Source organism: Pipistrellus hanaki (assembly GCF_964339955.1).
Source record: "Pipistrellus hanaki genome assembly, chromosome: 8".
In the NCBI taxonomy this organism is placed as follows: domain Eukaryota; kingdom Metazoa; phylum Chordata; class Mammalia; order Chiroptera; family Vespertilionidae; genus Pipistrellus; species Pipistrellus hanaki.
Window position 1 is genome coordinate 78,311,118 of NC_140510.1, and position 20,334 is coordinate 78,331,451.

A 20,334-nucleotide genomic window follows, 5' to 3' on the forward strand; every position below is an offset into this window, starting at 1 on the left:
GGGCTGGGGGTGGTATTTGAAGTCTTTTTATTTTTTAATAATATTAAATTTAATCATTAGTTTCTTTCATACATGAGTACTCCCAAGAAGGTATCTGTGATGGTGATTTTTTTTCCATGTTCAACACAATAGGTATCTATGCCAGCAGCTCACGCGACATCATCTGCTCCCACCGTCACGTTAGTACAGCTGCCCAATGGGCAGACAGTTCAAGTCCATGGCGTTATTCAGGCGGCCCAGCCATCAGTTATTCAGTCTCCACAAGTCCAGACAGTTCAGGTATGTGTATAAAAAGTTCTGCATCTATTTTTATAACTGTGATTTATAGTCATATCTCTCTTCTTTCATTAGTTATGAAAATAGGGGCATTATGTAGTTCAGAATTTATTTCACTTCACAAGAAAGGAATATGCTGCATATACCCAAGAATAGACATAGATGAAAAAGACTTTCTTAAGCTATAGAAGAAAGAGAATTGATTGGGGGAAACCTTTAATAAGTACATGGGATAAAATGAAAATGTTTGGGAGAGACTGTAAGGCTCATGAGCCTCAAGGAAAATTGAGAAATAAAATTAATACCTTTATAACTATTTTCTAAACATGCAACTAAAAAAATAAACCCTTGCCTAAAATTAACTACTAACCTTACCTAAGATATTATTTTAATTTAGAGATTACATAAAGCATTTGTAATACCAGCTATGTTTAGGGTTCTAAGTTACAGAATATAACTTTGAAATAATGATATTTCAGAAAGTGCACCTTAAGAATCAGGGATTATACTACACATTATCTCATTCTTTAGAGAGATTGTTTCTTTGAGTTGGATCCAAAGGAAATAGAGGCATGTAGACCTCTGAAGGTGACTACTCAATTGTAGGGAAAACTTAGAGCAGTATACGTACAATCTTTGTGGTGAGCTTATTGAAGGAAAAAAAAAACAAAAAACTTGAACATTCATTCAAGTAGGCCATAACCCCAGCCTCCCATTTCATATTTTTTGCTTCACAGTCTTCCTGTAAGGACTTAAAAAGACTTTTCTCCGGAACTCAGGTGAGTCCTAGGTCCTAGATTTGGAGAGAACTATTTTTAGAAAGGAAGGTGAGAAATTTTTCTTTGTCTTTGTCCTCTGTAAACATGGGGTTCAGCTTGGAATAAAAATCTTAGAGATCTTATAAGTCTAGCCAAACTTGTTACCTATCCAACTCTTAGTCTGTAGCTTAATTTCCCTCTATGTCTTTTCTGCCTTCCTCCAAATTGTAACCCAGCATTGTTTTCAAAGGAAGGAAGGTCTTATTATCTCCTGAAGTAACCAATTTATAATTAGGGATAATTGCTAAAATATTGTTCCATGTGATGAACTAGGTATGCCTTACTTTTTTTTCTCTTTTTTTCTTCTTTTAATCCTCACCGAGGACATTTTTTCCATTGATTTTCAGACAGAGACCAGGTATGCCTTTTATCAGGTGATCCCAGCCAGTTAAGCAAGTTTTTGGTTTTTTTTAAAACATATACCGTTTATTTTATTGATTTTTTTTTACAGGGAGGAAGGGAGAGGGATAGAGAGAGAGAAACATCAATCAGCTGTCTCCTACACACTCCATACTGGTTATGTGCCACAACCAAGGTACATGCCCTTGACTGGAATCGAACCTGGGACCCTTAAGTCCGCAGGCCGATGCTCTATCCACTGAGCCAAACCGGTTAAGGTCTTTTAAGCAACTTTTAACTCCTTTCTGTTAGACTGCTTCCTATTCCTCATCTCCCACCCCCTTCCCATTAAAAAAAAAAAAAAAAATCAGACCAAACAATTGCCTATTTTTCTTCAGTCATTATTATATGGAGTAGCTTTGATTCCTCATTACTATCCTCGTTGTCTTCTTGTGGGTGAGCTCTGGGTTTTCCTTGGGCATGGTAGCCAGACTGATGGGTGTTTGTGGAGGGGAGAAGTGCCTCCTTTGTCCTGGGAGCATTCTGTTGATGTTGAAAGGACTTGTTAGATCTTGTCTGCCATGTTATACTTTTGTGTATTGAGCTGCTATTAACGCCCCCACCTCCCAGCCCCCACCCCCGCTTCATTATATCCTGTGTTTTGGGCTTGCTGGAACACTTAGTGGGGGAAAAGGGTGTTTTCCGGAGAAATTGTCAAATTGTGGGAATTTCCATACTGGAAGATACCTGGAAGGGAATTTTTTACCAAGTAGGAGTCAGTATTGCCCAGTTAAAAATGGAAGAATTTGATATTTCTATGGAATCACAGAAGATGGATTACAGTCTCTTATACTTTGCCTCTGTTTTTATTTCATTAATGTTATCTTACATTCTCCATACTATGCCATTACCAATTCCCTGCTCATATCTTCTTCTTGATAATAGTAGAAAGATTCCAAGGCTCACATTAATACTTTTCTTTTTCACTTAATAGTAGGAGACCTTTCTATAAAGAACATCAAAAAATTACCAAATTTATACCCACAAAATTGTTAAAATTACAGTTTTTGGTAATAATATGCGATATTTGTTTATTCTTATTTTTAATCTTTATTTTGTAACAACAACAATAACAATAGTTTAGGCCTGGGGGTCATAGGCCATTAACTGTGGAAATGGATTCATCTTTTCAAGAATACGTGTTTTTTTTTCCATTAAGGTGCGTTATGCCTATAATTGAAAGCCTGAATTCTAGGAACAGAGACATAAATATAGTATTTTTTAAAAAGGGCCTAAACCATGGAGAATCTATTACATTTTAATGGTCACTTCAGCTGGTTAACAGTAAGTAGTATTAATAACTAGGAAGTAGTTTACATCAAAAGAGGTGATCCAACAGTAGAGAAATGGTTTCTCAAACTTCTAGATGGGAGAATAGTATTATTCTAGAACAGCATTTCCAAAATATACAAGGCACATTTCTCAGGTGTGAGAATAACATATTAGGACTTCTGTTTATACTTTTTAATCTAAGAATATCATAAACTAAGCTGTAGTGATATTTCATTTATTACTTGACATTGGTACCCTAACTTTACCTTATGTATACATAAGAGTTAAATCTCACATATTATGGGAGTGACATAAATGAATAGAAGTTAACAGTGGCGTCCTCATTGTTAAGTGCAGCCAAAAATTCACTTATTTTATAACTACATCTCAAGGGGTCTCTTTTTTTAACAATAGCAGATTTTAAATCATATTTCAAAAGCCCAAGCTTAGAATCATATTTTTTGAGTCACTGTTACAAATTATTAAATGATTTTTGACAAAGCACATTAAAGCAAATCATTCACTATTAAAAAATGAAATGATTTAAGAAATTTACAGATACACTTTAATATTTATACTTGCTCTATCTCTTTAAAATATTGTTTTATATGTAAAATTTACAAATAAGAAATATATGCTTATGTAAATTTTTCTTATTTATAAGGGAGATCTGTAGATCAAAAGTGCTTGGAAGCTATTGTTCTAGATTATTATTAAACATCTTGATCCACTGAATAAAAAACTGCCTAAGCCATGAGTGGGAACCCTCCCCAGGAAAAGTGTTTAAGTTTCTCAGACTATGTATAGTTTTCTCAGACTATGTATAGTCTGAGAAAGCATCTAATATTATCAGTGCTTTGATTTTCACTGATATTTTATTTTAAAATTAAAAAAAAAAATCAGAATAGGAAGTTTTCCCCTCCATATCAATAGGAGGTAAAAGTTTTTAACAAAGTAAAAGAGAGTTGAGAAATACAACAAATGGTGCCATCCACAGCCAATAGAGAATATGCTAATTGACTGTCACATCCTCACAAAGATGGCATCACCCATGGCCACAAGATGGTGGCACCCAGTCCCCTCAGCCCATCGCATCCAGCCAAAGTCCTCCAGTCCCCTCAGCTCCGCAGGGGAAGGCAGTTGAGGACCATCAGGCTGGTAGGGGAGGGCAGCTGGGGATGATGATGCCAGCAGGGGAACAGTTAGGGGGCTGTCAGTCAGAGTGTTTTAGAGCCAGTATTCCCGGATTGTGAGAGGGATGTCCCAAATTGGAGAGGGTGCAGGCTGAGCTGAGGGACACCCCCGCTCCCCTGTGCATGAGTTTCTTGCACCGGGCCTCTAGTTGACTTATAAGTGGCGAAGGTTAAAAATTTATTTAAGGAGCTCTAGAAGGGGTTTACAAGTGGGATGACAGAGGATGAGGCTCAACGGAGGTGGTCTATCATTGGAATGAAGTAGTCTATATTTAAAATTGGGATGTAATTTTTCATGATTATTTTTAATAGCCTATTAAGTATATTAAACTATAATTACTAATACTATCTAATAAAAGGGTAATATGCAAATTGACCACCACTCCAACACACAAGATGGCTGTCCCCATGTGAACACAAGATAGCCACCACAAGATGGCCTGCAGGGGAGGATAGTTAAGGGCAATCAGGAGGGAGGCAGGCAAGCGGTTGGGAGCCAGCAATCCTGGATTGTAAGAGGGATGTCCCAGATTGGAGAGGGTACAGGATGGGTGAGGGACACATACACCACCACCCTGCCTGAATTTCGTGCACTCAACCTCAAGTTTTTATTTATAAAAAGGATTTTTAAAACTATTTTTATTTATTTCTAGAGAGATAGGAAGGGAGAGAGAAAGAAACATCGATGTGAATGCAGAACATCAATTGGCTCCCTCCTGCATGTCCCCCCACCAGGGATTGAGCCCACAACCTGGGCATGTGTTCTGACTGGGAAATGAACCTTAAGGTACATGGGACAATGCCCAAACAACTGACTACACCAGCAAGGGCACATAAAAAGGACTTTTAAAAAAAAAAATTTATTGATTTCAGAGAGGAAGGAAGGAGAGAGAGAGAAACATCAATAATGAGAGAGAATCATTGATCGGCTGCCTCCTGCATGACCCCCACTGGGGATTGAGCCCACAACCCAGGCATGTGCCCTTGGCTGGAATCAAACCTGGGACCCTTAATCAGCAGGCTGATGCTCTATCCACTGAGCCAAGCCAGCCAGGGTTAAAAAGGACTTTTTGATATGATTTTTATTAGTCTCAGAAAGTGGGTCCACTGGATGTTTTTGTTTTTGTTTGTTTGTTTGTTTGTTTATTTTGGGTAGATAATTCGTAGAAATTGGCCTCATAGTTCTAAATAATTACAATATGGTAAGTTAATTCCTTTTGTCTGAATTTACAAAATATTTTAGATCAGAGGAAGAGTTGTTTTTTTCCTCCTACTAAGAGCAGTAGATCCACTGAGTTTGAAAAATTAAAGGCTACATAAAAAAATAACATTAATTTATTTCATTTTGAAACTTGTCATGTGGGTGGCTTACGTAACATGTTTTGAAGTTGTTTTCATGACGTTCAACCTGGGAGAGTGTGCCTAAGTCACTGTATATCCTTAAGAAAAGGTTGTAAGGATGAGAGTCAAACAAGGCAGAAAGAATAATAGAGGACCTAAGATTCTGAGAAATATTAGTGAAGGTAAACACTTGTTATTCCTTGAAGCTCTGACCTGTTAAGGCCTTTCACAGCTCCTCATCTGCTCTACCTCTGTGAGAAAGTCTGTGCAGACTACACTGAGTGGGCTAGTTACAGCAGGTCCAGATTAGTGAGAAATTGTTCTGTGTGCTCCTTTGGCAGTAACTGTAGTGTTATTACTCCACAGAGAATCACAGTAAATTCAGCCTTGCCCATCTTTTTGTCTGTCATTTCTGGATTCCTTAGATGTTCCTGTTATATTTTAGGTCTTAAGGACTATACTGACATTTTAAAGTGAGTGCATATCACAAAGCCCTGTCAAAAAGAGTGCCTGCACTCTAACTCTTAGGCTCAGACCTTGTACAGAAAGCATGTTAAACTCGCAGCCCACAACGAATATTTTTGCAGCCTAGCCAATATAACGGTATGTAAGAAACATTTTAATAAAAATTTTGTAACTTAATTTTCACAATATCCTGTTATACATAATTATTAGTAATGAACGACAACATACGCTAATGACTGATTGCTATGTAGTGTTGCATTCATTTCCCTTACACGCTTTACGCACAGGCGCACCATTTCTCTCCACTAATACTAAGCAGCGAACATTTTAGCAGCCGATTGTTACGTCATTAGTCTTGGACTGACTTGTTTGGAGTGCACACCAGGAACTGTTTTGCTTTTGGAGAACAAGAAAAATAGGCCTATTTGAGATACACTTATTGATTTGTGCTGTTATTCAGTGTCTGGTAAATTAATGTTCAAGAAAAAATATTAACTTTTATTAAATATTCTATTATTTTATGTCAACGATAACTCATTTATTTCAGCCCTTTGTATTGAGCATATCTCTATCAAAATACACCTTCATTTTTATGAAAATTGAAGCTTTTGCTTTTTGTGGCCCATATAAACTTAAACCTTGTTTATTTGATCTGTGTTAGCCTTTGAGTTTGACATGCTTGATGTACATAGTACCTTAGGGATTTCTCTGGTTCCTCTGAATATGTTTTTTCTTACTGTTATTGCCATAAATTCTGACCGAGAGCTAACCCATGTAGACCCTTTAGCCCTGTTTAAATCTCAATCTCACTCTGACAGCATCATGCACACCTAGTTCAGGAGAGAGCAGGAGGCTCCTGTTGGAGCAGACAGGGAAACTTGGCAGCATAAATCTGACAGAAAGCTTGCCGAGGTGAATGAACTTCTAGTCTGAAAGTGGTCTCAAAACACCCGTGGGTTGCTGCTCCTGAAAAAAACTGGTTTGAGATTGGAACCAATAGGATTTGGGTGCCAGTAAGGATGTCTAAAACTGAGAGGACAGGTACTGACAGTGACTCCACTCCTTCCTAGCTTTGTGGCTGGGTGAGTTTCTTCTTTGTGCTTGAGTTTGCTTAATAAAAATTGTAGATTACCAATTTTGAACCATATTTATATGTAACAGAGCTTCTTCCTAATTTACTACTTAGCCATCTGGAATTTATTGGGGTGTCACCAATCTTATTTGTACACTTACAAATATATTTATAAGTATTTACACAGTAGTTAAAGGAAAGTATTGGTAAAGTCACTATATAGACTTATATGACCAAATATTTAGTCACTTTTGCTTACCTTCATGTCAGACACTTTATTTTACTTGGTAAACTGTTTCTAACGACTGACAGGTACTATCGATGCATTCAGGATTGATTACATGAAGTCCTGGAAGAGATTAAACTGAATTTGGATATCACAAAAGTGTGGTTTTGACGATTTTTTTAGGTCTTCCGACTTCTATAGAATAAGTAAATGGGAGGGGAAAGTGATCGTGGAGGTCTCTCATAAAAAGGGATTTTATTAATCTACTGAAGCATGTATAGGCTTATGTATATCCTTTTTTATTTGACTTTTTCTTGAAATTCATAAATATTTTATGGGAATGAAATTTGATTATCAAGATAAAGTTCTTTATTTTCAGATTTCAACTATTGCAGAAAGTGAAGATTCACAGGAGTCAGTGGATAGTGTAACTGATTCCCAAAAACGAAGAGAGATTCTTTCAAGGAGGCCTTCGTACAGGTATGGAATTTAATCGTCAAAAGAACTTAAAATCAGAGATATAAGGAAAACAATTAGCTGCTCACTCAGGACCCAGGAGCTTACTTTCCTTCATCGTGAGTAAAAGAAATTGGAAGCTTATCGTACAGAATAAGTGCACTTCTTACTCTGAACAGCCCTGGATAAACACTGATATTTTTTTTTTCTGCTTCTGTTTTTGTAGATTATGCTGGCTACTGCTTTTCTGTTTAAAAGTTGGAAATATACTTAATAAGGTTATAGTATTTTTTAGTTACATATCACTTCTGACACTGTACTATTCATCTACTTAGCAATACATGTGCGATGGTACTTGGCAGATAACTGTTAATAGTTGTTTCAAGGCGATGCTTTGCTGATAACCCCTAATTTTAGGGGCACCTTATAATAGTTTTAATAATCAGTTAGAGAAGTTACCTGGTCCATGCCTTGCCTCCACAATGGACCAAACCGGACTAGAGGCCCGGTGCACGAAATTCGTGCACAGGAGGGTGGGTGTCCCTCAGTCCAGCCTGCACCCTCTCCAAACTGGGATTAATGCAGACTGGTTTATTGGAAATTTAAGATGTCAAAAATTACTTGGGTTAGGTTTTTTCCTCTCTTTTGTCATTATGTTATTAATTTGAAATATGGTAAAATTCGTTTTTGTTTATATTCCATTTTTAGACTTTCACCATCCTTGTTGATATTATTTTCATTTGTTCTGAATATGTGAAACATTAGCATGATTCTGAAAGTTAGAATTGTACCAAAAAATATATACATATACTCAGAAGTGTCCCTGCTCACTCATTTCTTCTACACTTTTTTTTTTAAAATATATATTTTATTGATTTTACACAGAGAGAATTGAGAGGGACAGAGAGTTAGAAACGTCGATGAGAGAGAAACATCGACCAGCTGCCTCTTGCACACCCCCCACTGGGGATGTGCCCACAACCAAGGTACATGCCCTTGACCGGAATCGAACCCGGGACCTTTCAGTCCGCAGGCCGACGCTCTATCCACTGAGCCAAACCGGTCCCTGCTTCTTCTACACTTTTTTTCCTCAACCATCTCCAGTTGATGCTAATTTCATCAAACTCTGCCCCCCCCCCTTCCCTCTTTCTCGAACAGACAGGGAGATAACATGCATATTTTCATATTTCACTTTCATATACTAAAATACCATGTGTATCCACTATTGGGATGAACCATAATTACTCAACCATTCTCCTATGTGTGGGCATACGGATTGTTTCTGGTATATGCTGTTACAAACAGTACTACCATGAATACCCTATGCATACATATTTTCATGCTGTTGGAAGTATTTCTTAAGGGTAAATCCCTTGGAGATTGCTATGTAAACATACAGTTTTGTTAGATGTTGCCAAATTCCTTCCATAATGGTTAATCTGATTTTATACTCGCAGCATTAGTGTATGAGTGTCTGTTTTCTCATGGCTTTGATATTTCACCCCCATCAATGTTTAATTGGCCCTTTTGTATGTAATATATGTAAACATTTTCTCCTAGTATTGATGATATCTCTTGACTTAATTTTTTATATTCTTTGTCACACAAAATGATTTTTAATTTCATTAATTATTTTTATTAATCTCCTTTTATACCCAGATTTTTGAATCACAATGTTTACATTCAGGTTTAAGAAAAATTAATCTGGCCCTAGCTGGTTTGTCTCAGTGGATAGAGCATCTGCCTGCGGACTAAAGGTTAAATTCCAGTTAAGGGCACATGCCCAAGTTGCAGGCTCCATCCCCAGTGGGGGGCAACGCAGGAGGCAGCCAATCCATGATTCTTGCTCATCATGATTCTCTCTCATCGTCGATGTTTCTATCTCTCTTTCCCTTCCTCTCTGAAATAAATAAAAATATATTGGGGGGGGGGGGGGAGAAAAATTCATCTGTGTTTATCTGGTCCTTATATGGTTTCATTTTGACATATAGATCCCTGATCCTTTTTTAGTTTATTCTTTTTTTTAATATATTTTTATTGACCTCACAGAGGGAGGGAGAGGGAGAGAGGGACAGAAACATCAATGATGAGAATCATCGATCAGCTGCCTCCTGTATGTCCCCCATTGGGGATCGAGCCCGTAATCCAAGCATGTGCCCCCGACTGGAATCGAACCTGGGATCCCTCAGTCCACAGGCCGACACTCTATCCACTGAGACAAACGGGGCTTTAGTTTATTCTTATAAATTTTTATATTTTTATAAAAAAAAAAAATGGTTCTCAACCATTCTAATGCCTCGACCCCACATATGGTTGGGCGCCACACAATATGAGGAACTGTATTAAAGGGTCGCAGCATTAGAATGGTTGAGAACCACTGCACTAGTTGCTGCTTCCCAGTTTTCTGACCTTTTCCTATTAATGTATTTAGCTAATACTACTAAATGTCACTTTTATTTTAATTAATATAATTCTCTATTTTTCTAGGAAAATTTTGAATGACTTATCTTCTGATGCACCAGGAGTGCCGAGAATTGAGGAAGAGAAGTCTGAAGAGGAGACTTCAGCTCCCGCCATCACCACCGTAACGGTGCCAACGCCGATCTACCAGACTAGCAGTGGACAGTATAGTGAGTAACAGATATTTCTGTTTTGGAAAGTGAGATGAAAAACTAATGTCTGCATTTTCCTTTAAGGAATTATAAAAATAAAAATGCCAATTCTTTTCTCAGTCTCGTTGTCATTATATTTCCTTTACTGTTTAATACGCTAAGTTCTGTAACGGCAGTATTTTCTTTTCTTCAGGGTTTTAATTTGGATTGCTCAAGTATGTAAGCCCTTTCGATGGCCCTATGTTTGATGCCGATGCATGGAGAGTCTTAGAAGCTTTTTGAACCACTACTTCAGGTTTTTTAATTTTTTTTAAATACATTTTTATTCATTTCTGAGAGGAAGGAAGAGGGAGAGATAGAAACATCAATGATTAGAGAGAATCACTGATCAACTGCCTCCTGCGTGCCCCCTACAGGGGATCGAGCCCACACCCAGGCTTGTGCCCTGAATGAAATCGAACTAAATTGTGGCCTCCTGGTTCATAGGTTGGCGCTCGACCACTGAGACACCGCGGTGGGGATATTTCTTTTAATATGAAAGGAAGTGTAGTGAAGTATGATAATGGAAGCATAAGGGTTGCTGAATTACATCCTTTTGGCTTATAAAAAGCAAAAGTTTCTTCTGCAAAATTCAAAGTTTCCATTTCTGTTATAATACTTATCTTTTACCTAAATAGTATAATAGTATAAAGTAATTTTTTGAGTTCTGCTTTTGTTTGATCAAAGGCATTTGTGTGAGTGGTACTTTTTTGTTCTTTTTTTCCCCCCCTCGTATCTTTTTGTCTCCTAATGTGCCTCATATTGATTATATTTTCCTTTTGATTTGTTCATTAACTTCAGTACTGCCTGTTGTTTTTTTCCAATACCTTCCTTAATTATAAATTAAATGTACACTTTGAAACTCCTTTCCTGCATTAGTTTCCTAATACCCTGGGGAAACCTATGTCAGGAATATGTATAAAAGTTTGACTCCAAGTTAATAGTTTTCCAGTTATAACTCAAACTTGGTTTGCATTTCAGCTGGATTAACAACAAATTTGCAAGTAGCAGACTTTTTAGCTCTCTCAAAGCTGAAACTTTTCATAGTAAGTAGAAGGAAGGCATTTTTTACTAAGTTTATTATCCACTCTGTAAATTTAATGAGAGTTCAGTTATCTTTTTCCTTTCTAAGTTCTTTGTTGGCAGAGATAAACAGGTACTATCTATGTACATGTATGTGTGTATTTCTTAACCTTATAACCAGATAATTTGTGTTATTTAAGATATGTGTTCTAAGACATAGAAACATGACCTTTATTTTTTTTAAAAAAATAATTTTTTTTTGAAGTATACTTTTATTGATTTTCCACAGAGAGGAAAGGAGAGGGATAGAGAGCTAGAAACGTCGATGAGAGAGAGACATCGACCAGCTGCCTCCTGCACACTCCCCACTGGGGTTGTGCCCGCAACCAATGTACATGCCCTTGACCGGAATCGAACCTGGGACCTTTCAGTCTGCAGACCGATGCTCTATCCACTGAGCCACACCGGCCTCGGCCATGACCTTTGTTTTTTTCCTGCTTGAGCACGCCTGGGGGAGAGAGCATGCCCCTCTGAGTGACGGTGGTTTGCTTAGTGAAGCAAGTCCGGCTTGAACTTGGAAGCATGCTCTTTAGGAAAAAGGGACATCGGAATCTCAAATAGGAAAGCAAAGTTCAGAAAAGTCAATGTTTATGTTTAATTGGGCAAACTGCTCTCCTCCAGCAACTGAGATTACTAGTTTTTAAAGGTTTTTAAATCTTAATCATTAACTTTCTTATTCTGAGTGTATATATACACACATGGCCTTGATGGAACTGACATAATGTTATGTTCTTGATTGTCATTAAGAACCAATATAATGCCTACTTACATACACAACATTTATTTGTATTTCTTAACTTATAAAACGAACACATGGTTGTGAAAATCAAGTGGTATAGGTTCAGATTATTAATAAGAAGTAAAATTCTTTTTCACCCCTTCCCGGTAGTAAAAATTTGGTATATATTATTTCATTCTTTTTCTTTCTATTTATACAGACACATGTTATCATGTATTTTTATACAAGTGAGAACTGCATTATTTATATAGACATTATATACACTAGTTATGTGTATTGTGTCTTTAACAGCTATATTGTATTTTATTGTATAAATATAATATTTATTTAAACAGTCTCCCACACACACATACTGATGAACATACAGAACATCTCTAGTGTTTCAAATAATGCTATATGAACATTCTTATATATGTTGTAATGTCTTGGTGAAGTAGCATCCAAGGAGTAGAATTGTTGAATCCTTCCCAGTTGCCTTTCCCAGTGGCTGCGCCAATTTTTGTTCCTTCCATAAATTGGTTATGGTTTTTATTAATACTGTTAGTAATTTCATACTTGGTTCACTGTCTCTGGTAATAAAGTCTTGAAAGATTCTATTTTTAGTTAGAAAACATGTGTTTATCATTTTGAACTTGAATTTTTTGTTTCACTGAACAAAACTATAACAGATTGTTTTCCTTTTTATTTTGGCTACTGAGAATCTCAGCTAAGTGTATGTTTAATTACATTCTTTCCATCTAGATTTTCTGGTAGGGTTATTATTTACACCTAGAGACACATCAGTCACTTAACTTTTATCTTTTTCTTCTTGTTTTAATGAATTTAGTTTTATTGAAAGCTATCTGAAATCCTTTTGGAATAATTAAGAAATAATTATTGTATAATAAATATTGAGAAAAACCATGTTTGGTAGAATCAGACTTCAGTTTTCAGAGTACTTTCATATACATTATCTCATTTGATTTTTACAACAATTTTACTTTAGTGGCTAGAACCAGATATTTTTATTTTTACAGAAGAGATAACAGATTCAAATAACAGTTTAGTGATGGAAGTTGGACTAGACCCCAGATCTCCTGATATCTAGTTTTCTACTTCTTTCTCCCACCTTGAGTTCATGGGTAGGTAGCCAAGAAAGCTGTATGTGTTAAATACAATTGAATTTGCTTATTAATAAACTCTATACATGAAAAATTGTGGCTTGGTTCTCTTAACCTTCTGATTCTTTCAAGTTATCTTGCAATATTAATCTCAGATTTTTTTTTTATCATTGTCAGAAATAAGTAAAACTTACAAGATTAGCTAAAGTGAATGGGCTGTATTTGCCAGTATCTTAATTTCTACAGCTATTATTTGTAAACCAGATGAAAGCCATTAACTTTTATTATTTCTTGACTGAACAATAGATAATCAATTTTCCATATTCGGATGACTCAGGATATTAGTTACTAGAGCTAGCTGAGAGTTAATCCCAAATTAATTCCTTAGGGAGGGGGGCAAAAAAAAAAATCAATAAAATATATTTTTAAAAAAATTAATTCCTTTCTAACACACAAAAAGTAGCGTGCTTAAGTCAGACATGTTGACTTGTTTAGTTAAAAATCTGTTATGCAATTTTATATGTAATTAATTTTTAGTCTCTTTGGAAAACTTGAACTCAAACAGGAAGAGAGTCTAGAAAAGGATCCAACTATCTCAATGCTGGCATCCAAAGGATTACTTCTTCCAAATAAAATAATGATCTGTTTCTTTTCATTAACTTTATGCACTCTCCCATAAAGGTGAATTCATCTATAGTAATTCTATAATAATAAAAGCATAATATGCTAATTAGACCAGGTGAAGCCGCTGAGACAGAGGCTGGTGGCCACCACAGAGGCGGGGAGGGGAGGGAGCCTTTCCCCGGCACGAATTTTGTGCCTCGGGCCTCTAGTTGTCTATATAAAGTGAAATATCTAATAGCATGAGCCAAAGTTGATTACTTTGTAACAGATGAATGATGTGTGGTTAGTTAGTAAATAATATTTTTATTTTTTATTTTTTTTATTTATTTTGAATATATTTTATTGATTTTGTACAGAGTGGAAGGGAGAGAGATAGAGAGTTAGAAACATCAATGAGAGAGAGTCATCGATCAGCTGCCTCTTGCACACCCCCTACTGGGGATGTGCCCGCAACCAAGGTACCTGCCCTTGACCGGAATCGAACCCGGGTCCCTTCAGTCCCCAAGCCGACGCTCTATCCATTGAGCCAAACCGGTTTCGGCTAAATAATATTTTTAAAAATCCTATATGATAATGTGTGGATAAGTAACTTAGAAATAGCAATCAAGTTATTTTTCTTTAGATGATGATCTTAAGCTCTGATTTTAAAATCCATGAGAGACTAATAATTAAGTTCCGTGGGACATTTCAGTGGTTTCATTGAGTGGACTTTGTTATGGTTGTGTATTGCTAGCAGGTTAGAGAAAAGAAGGTACTACTGAGCTACTTTATTAATTATGTATTAAGACAACCATTTACTGGGTGCCTATTACATGCCCATTATTGCAGTAAGAATATGTAAGTAGAGAAGAAAAACCACATTTCCTATCCTCAGGAAATTGAGTGAGATAGCCAATACTAAGCAGAATATTAGGTAGGTAGTGCTAGAATAAAGCAAGTATGGTACCTCCTCTAAACCAAAAAAACTTCCAAAGGAATTCTTACGTTTTCTCATTTAACTACTTTTTAAAAAATTAACAGGCATTATTATAAATTATAATGTGGTACGTAGAGTGCATTTATATTACAGAAATTGATTGTGGGTTTCCTGAGCAGAAAGGTACTTCAGAGTACCAAATCCTTCTTACCGGTGTTATTTGCTGTTATAGTTTCTCCGAGTTTATGTCTCACAAATTACTTTGAATTTAGTGTGTTGGAAAAGTCCTATATGGTATTAATTAAACTTGTAACAATAAAATTCATTGGGTTTTAGTTGCCATTACCCAGGGAGGAGCAATACAACTGGCTAACAATGGTACCGATGGGGTGCAGGGCCTGCAAACGTTAACCATGACCAACGCAGCCGCCACACAGCCGGGTACCACCATTCTGCAGTACGCACAGACCACTGATGGACAGCAGATCTTAGTGCCCAGCAACCAAGTTGTTGTTCAAGGTAAGTGAATTCAGATTTCACAGGTATGGTACATTCTTTGAGAGGTTGAAAGTTTGTAAGCTCAGAAAAAGTAAGTATGATACTGTAAAACACTGTTGAAATGTAAATTTTTCTTCATTATAAATAAATTTTCCACTAAATCTTCCATTATTCTAGTTAGACCAAAATGTCATGGCATAAAAACAACTATTTTCAGTTTTAAAAATATAACTTCTATTTTTAACACCTCTAGAATTTGGGGATAGGAGAAATGGGGTAGGATAAATGGAAAGACAATAAAATCAGGAGTTAGGAAAGCTAGATTCTAGCTTATATTCTGCACAGATGTGCTATGTGACCTGGAATAAGACTCAGCTTCCCTGGACTCATTTTTTTTCCTGTGTCAAATGGGAGAGTTGTACTGATAAGAAACTGGAGATTCAAATTTCTGTTTCTCTGCTGTTTTATTCAAAAGAAATTTACATCATCATCATCTAAGATTATCATTTTTTTGTTTCTGATGAAAGCATTGTATTCTGAAAAAGCTTATACCGGTATGTAACTCTGCTGGTCTATGTAGAAAAGCAGTAGTTAAGTCCTTGATGAATTATAGTAATAGCTTTTTTTCTATTTAATTTAATTTAGTTTTGTTTTTCCGATTTGTTTCAGGAATCTTTTATGGATAAGAGTTGATCATTTTTCTTTTAAACTATTTATTTTAATATTTTAATACATGGTTTATACCAGATTGGAAATTTGCATATTGAGGAAATAAAAAATGTTTCTGAAAATGTTTTTATTGATAATATGTTTTGCCTCTGTTAGGTAATGACAGTTGTGCCTCATCCCCTCATCATGGAAGATAATTTTTAAATAATTCTAAAACATCAATTAGAGAGAGTCATAATTTACTTAAAGGGCCCTAATGTATTTACAGAATATATTCTGTTACTAAAAAATAATAGTTGAAGAAGGTAATATTTTGCTTATTAATGGGAGTAAAACACCTTTTCACTTTACATGCAGGTACTCAAAAATTGTAAAGCAGGATGTCAGTGAATTTGAATTCTGAACGTCAGTTTGAAGATGGTAACATGTTTAGTATATAAATCTTTTCCACTCAAACTACACATTTTAATTGATATTAACAAATATGGATAATTTTATAAAGACCTTCAAATTCTCTCAGATAATGTTAGGTTCCTTATTCTTACGAGGGCATATTACTAAGCTGTTTTTAGAAGCAGTTTGACCAGTAGTGATTATATTTCTTTTCACAAATAATAGATCATTTAGTTAGAAGAATAACTAATACATTAAACGATGTTTACAGATGATATAATTGTCATCATTTGGTATATTTTTTCATACTTGGTTTTGTGTCAATTAGAAATTTATAATAGTTGACCATAATGCTTTATTTTTTCTTCTATTTTGCTATTTGATGAAAAAATCATGGTCGTTTTTATGTCGTGGCAAGAGTCTACTTGAAATTTTTTAATATGAATTTACCAATATCAAAGGAAGACATTGAGGACTATATCTAGGAAGATGAACCAAGCTGTGCCCTGCTTACCTTTTAGACTTAAGGTTTGTAAGCATGTTAACAACAGAATAGAACTGCATTCCAATGAAATATAAATTAAAAATCCACCAGATGTAGGTTAAGACCTCTTCCCCCAAGGCTCTATACTAATAAATACATTAAGTTGGGAATTATTTCTCAGTAATTACTTCTCAGTAATGCTGATTCTTTCACCATTTTAGTCAGAATCATGTTTCTCTCCCCCCCCCACCCCCCCTTTAATCCAAAATGTATGTTTAGATTGATGATTGCATACCTAGTTTCACAGGGCACAGTGCTTCCATGTCTTACAGCCCATTCACCGTTTTCTTTCCAGCGGCCTCTGGAGATGTGCAGACGTACCAGATTCGCACAGCGCCCACTAGCACCATCGCCCCTGGCGTTGTTATGGCTTCCTCCCCCGCGCTCCCCACACAGCCTGCTGAAGAAGCCGCGCGGAAGAGAGAGGTTCGGCTAATGAAGAACAGGTACTTACATTGTTTACTGAGATGGTTGTAAGTCGGCTACGTCTTCACATTCTTCCAGATGTGTGTCTTTTACATCTGCTGACAATAGGATATTGGTGCTGAATTTTTTCTGGTAGAATTGATGGATCTTGCTAAAACTTCTTTATTTAATAAACTGCACTTACGAAATGGCTAACAGTATTATGGATTAATCTTTGATCATAAAGTAGTATTCTTTTTCTGCAATTTCCCCATGAAAGGTTTAGTGCACAATTTGCTATATATTCATTATGCTTTAACCAACTGGCTAGTTTGTTAAAAAAAAAAAAAATGTTTGTTTTTGCCTTAGATGGTTTGGCTCAGTGGATAGAGCATCAGCCTGGGGACTGAAGGGTCCTGGGTTCCATTCTGGTCAAGGGCACATGCTTGGGTTATAGCTTGATCCCCAACAGGGGGTGTGCAAAAGGCCACTGATCCATGATTCTCTCTCATCATGGATGTTTCTGTCTCATCCTTTTCCTTCCTCTCTGAAATCAATTAATATGTATGTGTGTGTGTGTGTGTGTGTGTGTGTGTGTGTGTGTGTGTGTGTGTGTCCCTAGGTCCCTATTGATTTTAGAAAGGAAGGGAGGGAGAAGGAGAGATAGAAATATCCATGATGAGAGAGAATCAGCTGCCCCTGCAAGTCCCCCACTGGGGATTGAGCCCACAACCCAGGCATGTGCCCTTGACCAGAATCGAACCTGGGACCTTTCAGTTTACAGGCAGACGCTCTATTCGCTGAGCCAAACCGGCTAGGGCTGGAAATATATATATACGTATTTTTAAATTTGTTTCTTTTCATGAGCAGTATGTTTCAAGATCAATAGTTTCATGTATATTATTAAAATTAAATGTTAGGCTGAGACCGGTTTGGCTCAATGGATAGAGCGTCGGCTTGGGGACTGAAGGGTCACGGGTTCGATTCCGGTCAAGGGCAGGTACCTTGGTTGCGGGCATATCCCCAGTAAGGGGTGTGCAAGAGGCAGCTGATCGATGACTCTCTCTCATCGATGTTTCTAACTCTCTATCTCTCTCCCTTCCTCTCTGTGCAAAATCAATAAAATATATTTTAAAAAATAATAAAATAAAAAATAAAATTAAATGTTAAATTTTTTTGTAAAATAGTAAATGTATGATAGCTAATCCATGGCTTAATGACTATTACCTTTACTCAAAATAGTAATAGTTTAATACTTAAATATTCTTTGAAAATAGATTGTCTAAGAATACCTTGTAATTGACAAAATTTTAAAATAGAATTAGTCATCAACAATACAAATGCTACATATCATAAAGTAAGTTCATAGCTATAAATGATTTTGTCATTTAAAAACAATATTTTTATTTGCTTATATTTACCTTAGGATTTTAATATTAATAAAATTAAAATGAGGTATATAAAGATATAACAAGTTATAAATTGGTAAAAATATGCCTCTGCTGTTAACCCCAAGAATCTTCAAACACTATGAATAAATCGAAAGAAACAGAGATTGAACATCAAAGATCTGAATTCAAGTCCTGTATTTACCCCTTTTACTGTGATTTTAGAAGAACATATTAACCTTTTAAACCTCAGTTTTCTCTTATAAAACAGGAACCCACAGCCCATCCAGGGTTGCATATTCCAGAATCTAACATAAATGGAATCATACAGTATATAGTCTTTTGGATCTGGCTTTTTTCATAGCAAAATGCATTCAAGATTCACTAAGTAGTGTTGCATGAATCAATAATTGGTTTTATCTCCGATATTTCATTGTATATATTTACTCTGGTTTACCCTGAAGTTCATATTAGTTGTTTCCAGCTTTGGAGGATTATGAATAAAGTTACTGAGAGGAACAGTAGTATATATTTAACTTTATAAGAAAACAGCCAAACTGTTTTTCCAGAATGGTTGTACTATTTGCCCTCCCACCAACAACGTATGAGATCCAATTGTTCTATATCAAATGTGAAATTGTTTTACATTTAGGCCTATGATCCCTCTTGAGTTAACTTTTGTATAAAGTGTGAGGTGTGTCAAGTTTCATTTTCTGTATATGGACACTCATTTTCCTGCATTATTTGTTACAAAGACTGTCCTTTCTCTATTGCCATTGCACTTTTGTAGAAAATTAACCGACTCTATTTGTGTGGGTCTGTTTCTGGACAAATGTTGATGGGAAAGTGATTAAAATCCTCTTTTTAATTTTTTGAGGATTTGCTATAGTGTTTTCTATACTGGCTGCGCTATCTTATTATACCTTCTTACCAACAACGCACAAGTTGTTATCTGCTTTGTGGTCTGTGTCTCCCCTTTCGTCAATATCATGCTATCTAGATTACTATTAGTAATCTTTTAATTGGATAATATGAGTCCTCCAACTTTGTTCTTTTCTAGAATTGTTTTAGCCATTCTGGTTCCTTTGCATTTTCAGATAAATTTTAGAATCAGTTTGTTGATGTCTATGAGAAAGTTTTTATTAGGATTGTGTTGAGTTTATAGGCCAAATTGAGGAGCATCTTAACAATACTGATGCTTTCATTCTGTGAACACAATATATACTCCATTTTCCAGTATACAGGACTTCGCTCCTTTCTGGAGATTCCAGGAGAGAGTGTCTCCTTGCCCTTCTAGTGTCTAGTGGCTACCTAACATTCCTTGGCTCATGGCTCCTTCTCCATCTTCAAAGTCATCAGTGTAACATCTTGCTGTGTCTTCCTTTTATAGTCATATTAGAGGCCCAGTGCACAGAATTTGTGCATTGGTGGGAGGGAGGGTGTCCCTCAGCCCAGCCTGCACCTTCTCCACTCTGGAACATCGCTCTCACAATCCAAGACTGCTGACTCCCAACTGCTTGCCTGCCTGCCTTCCTAATTGCCTCTAACTGCTTCTGTCTGCCAGCCTGATCACCCCCTAACCACTTCCCTGCCAGCCTGATTGATGCCTAACTGCTCCCTTGACAGCCTGATTGCTTCTAACTGCCCTCCCTTGCAGGCCTGATCACCCATAACTGCCCTCCCCTGCAGGGCTGGTCTCCTGCGCCGCCCCCCCCCCCCCCAACTGCTCTCCCCTGCATGCCTGGGTCCTCCCCAACTGCCCTTCCCTGCAGGCCCAATTGCCCCAACTTCCTTCCTCTTCAGGCA

General features: G+C 36.5%; 1 protein-coding gene across 6 annotated transcripts in view; it reads left to right on the forward strand.

The window, feature by feature from the left end:
• Positions 1-20,334, forward strand: part of CREB1 (cAMP responsive element binding protein 1) — a 52,850-nt gene that overhangs the window by 25,674 nt on the left and 6,842 nt on the right. For 2 of the 6 annotated variants that reach the window (XM_084892976.1, XM_084892977.1), the window contains exons 3-8: positions 133-279; positions 1,014-1,055; positions 7,442-7,542; positions 10,006-10,148; positions 14,968-15,150; positions 17,031-17,181. In XM_084892976.1, the coding sequence (XP_084749102.1) occupies positions 133-279; positions 1,014-1,055; positions 7,442-7,542; positions 10,006-10,148; positions 14,968-15,150; positions 17,031-17,181 (767 nt within the window). Of the gene's footprint in view, positions 1-132; positions 280-1,013; positions 1,056-7,441; positions 7,543-10,005; positions 10,149-11,167; positions 11,216-12,999; positions 13,113-14,967; positions 15,151-17,030; positions 17,182-20,334 lie in introns of those variants that run through there. The other 4 variants (XM_084892978.1, XM_084892979.1, XM_084892981.1 and 1 more) reach the window with 3 other exon arrangements.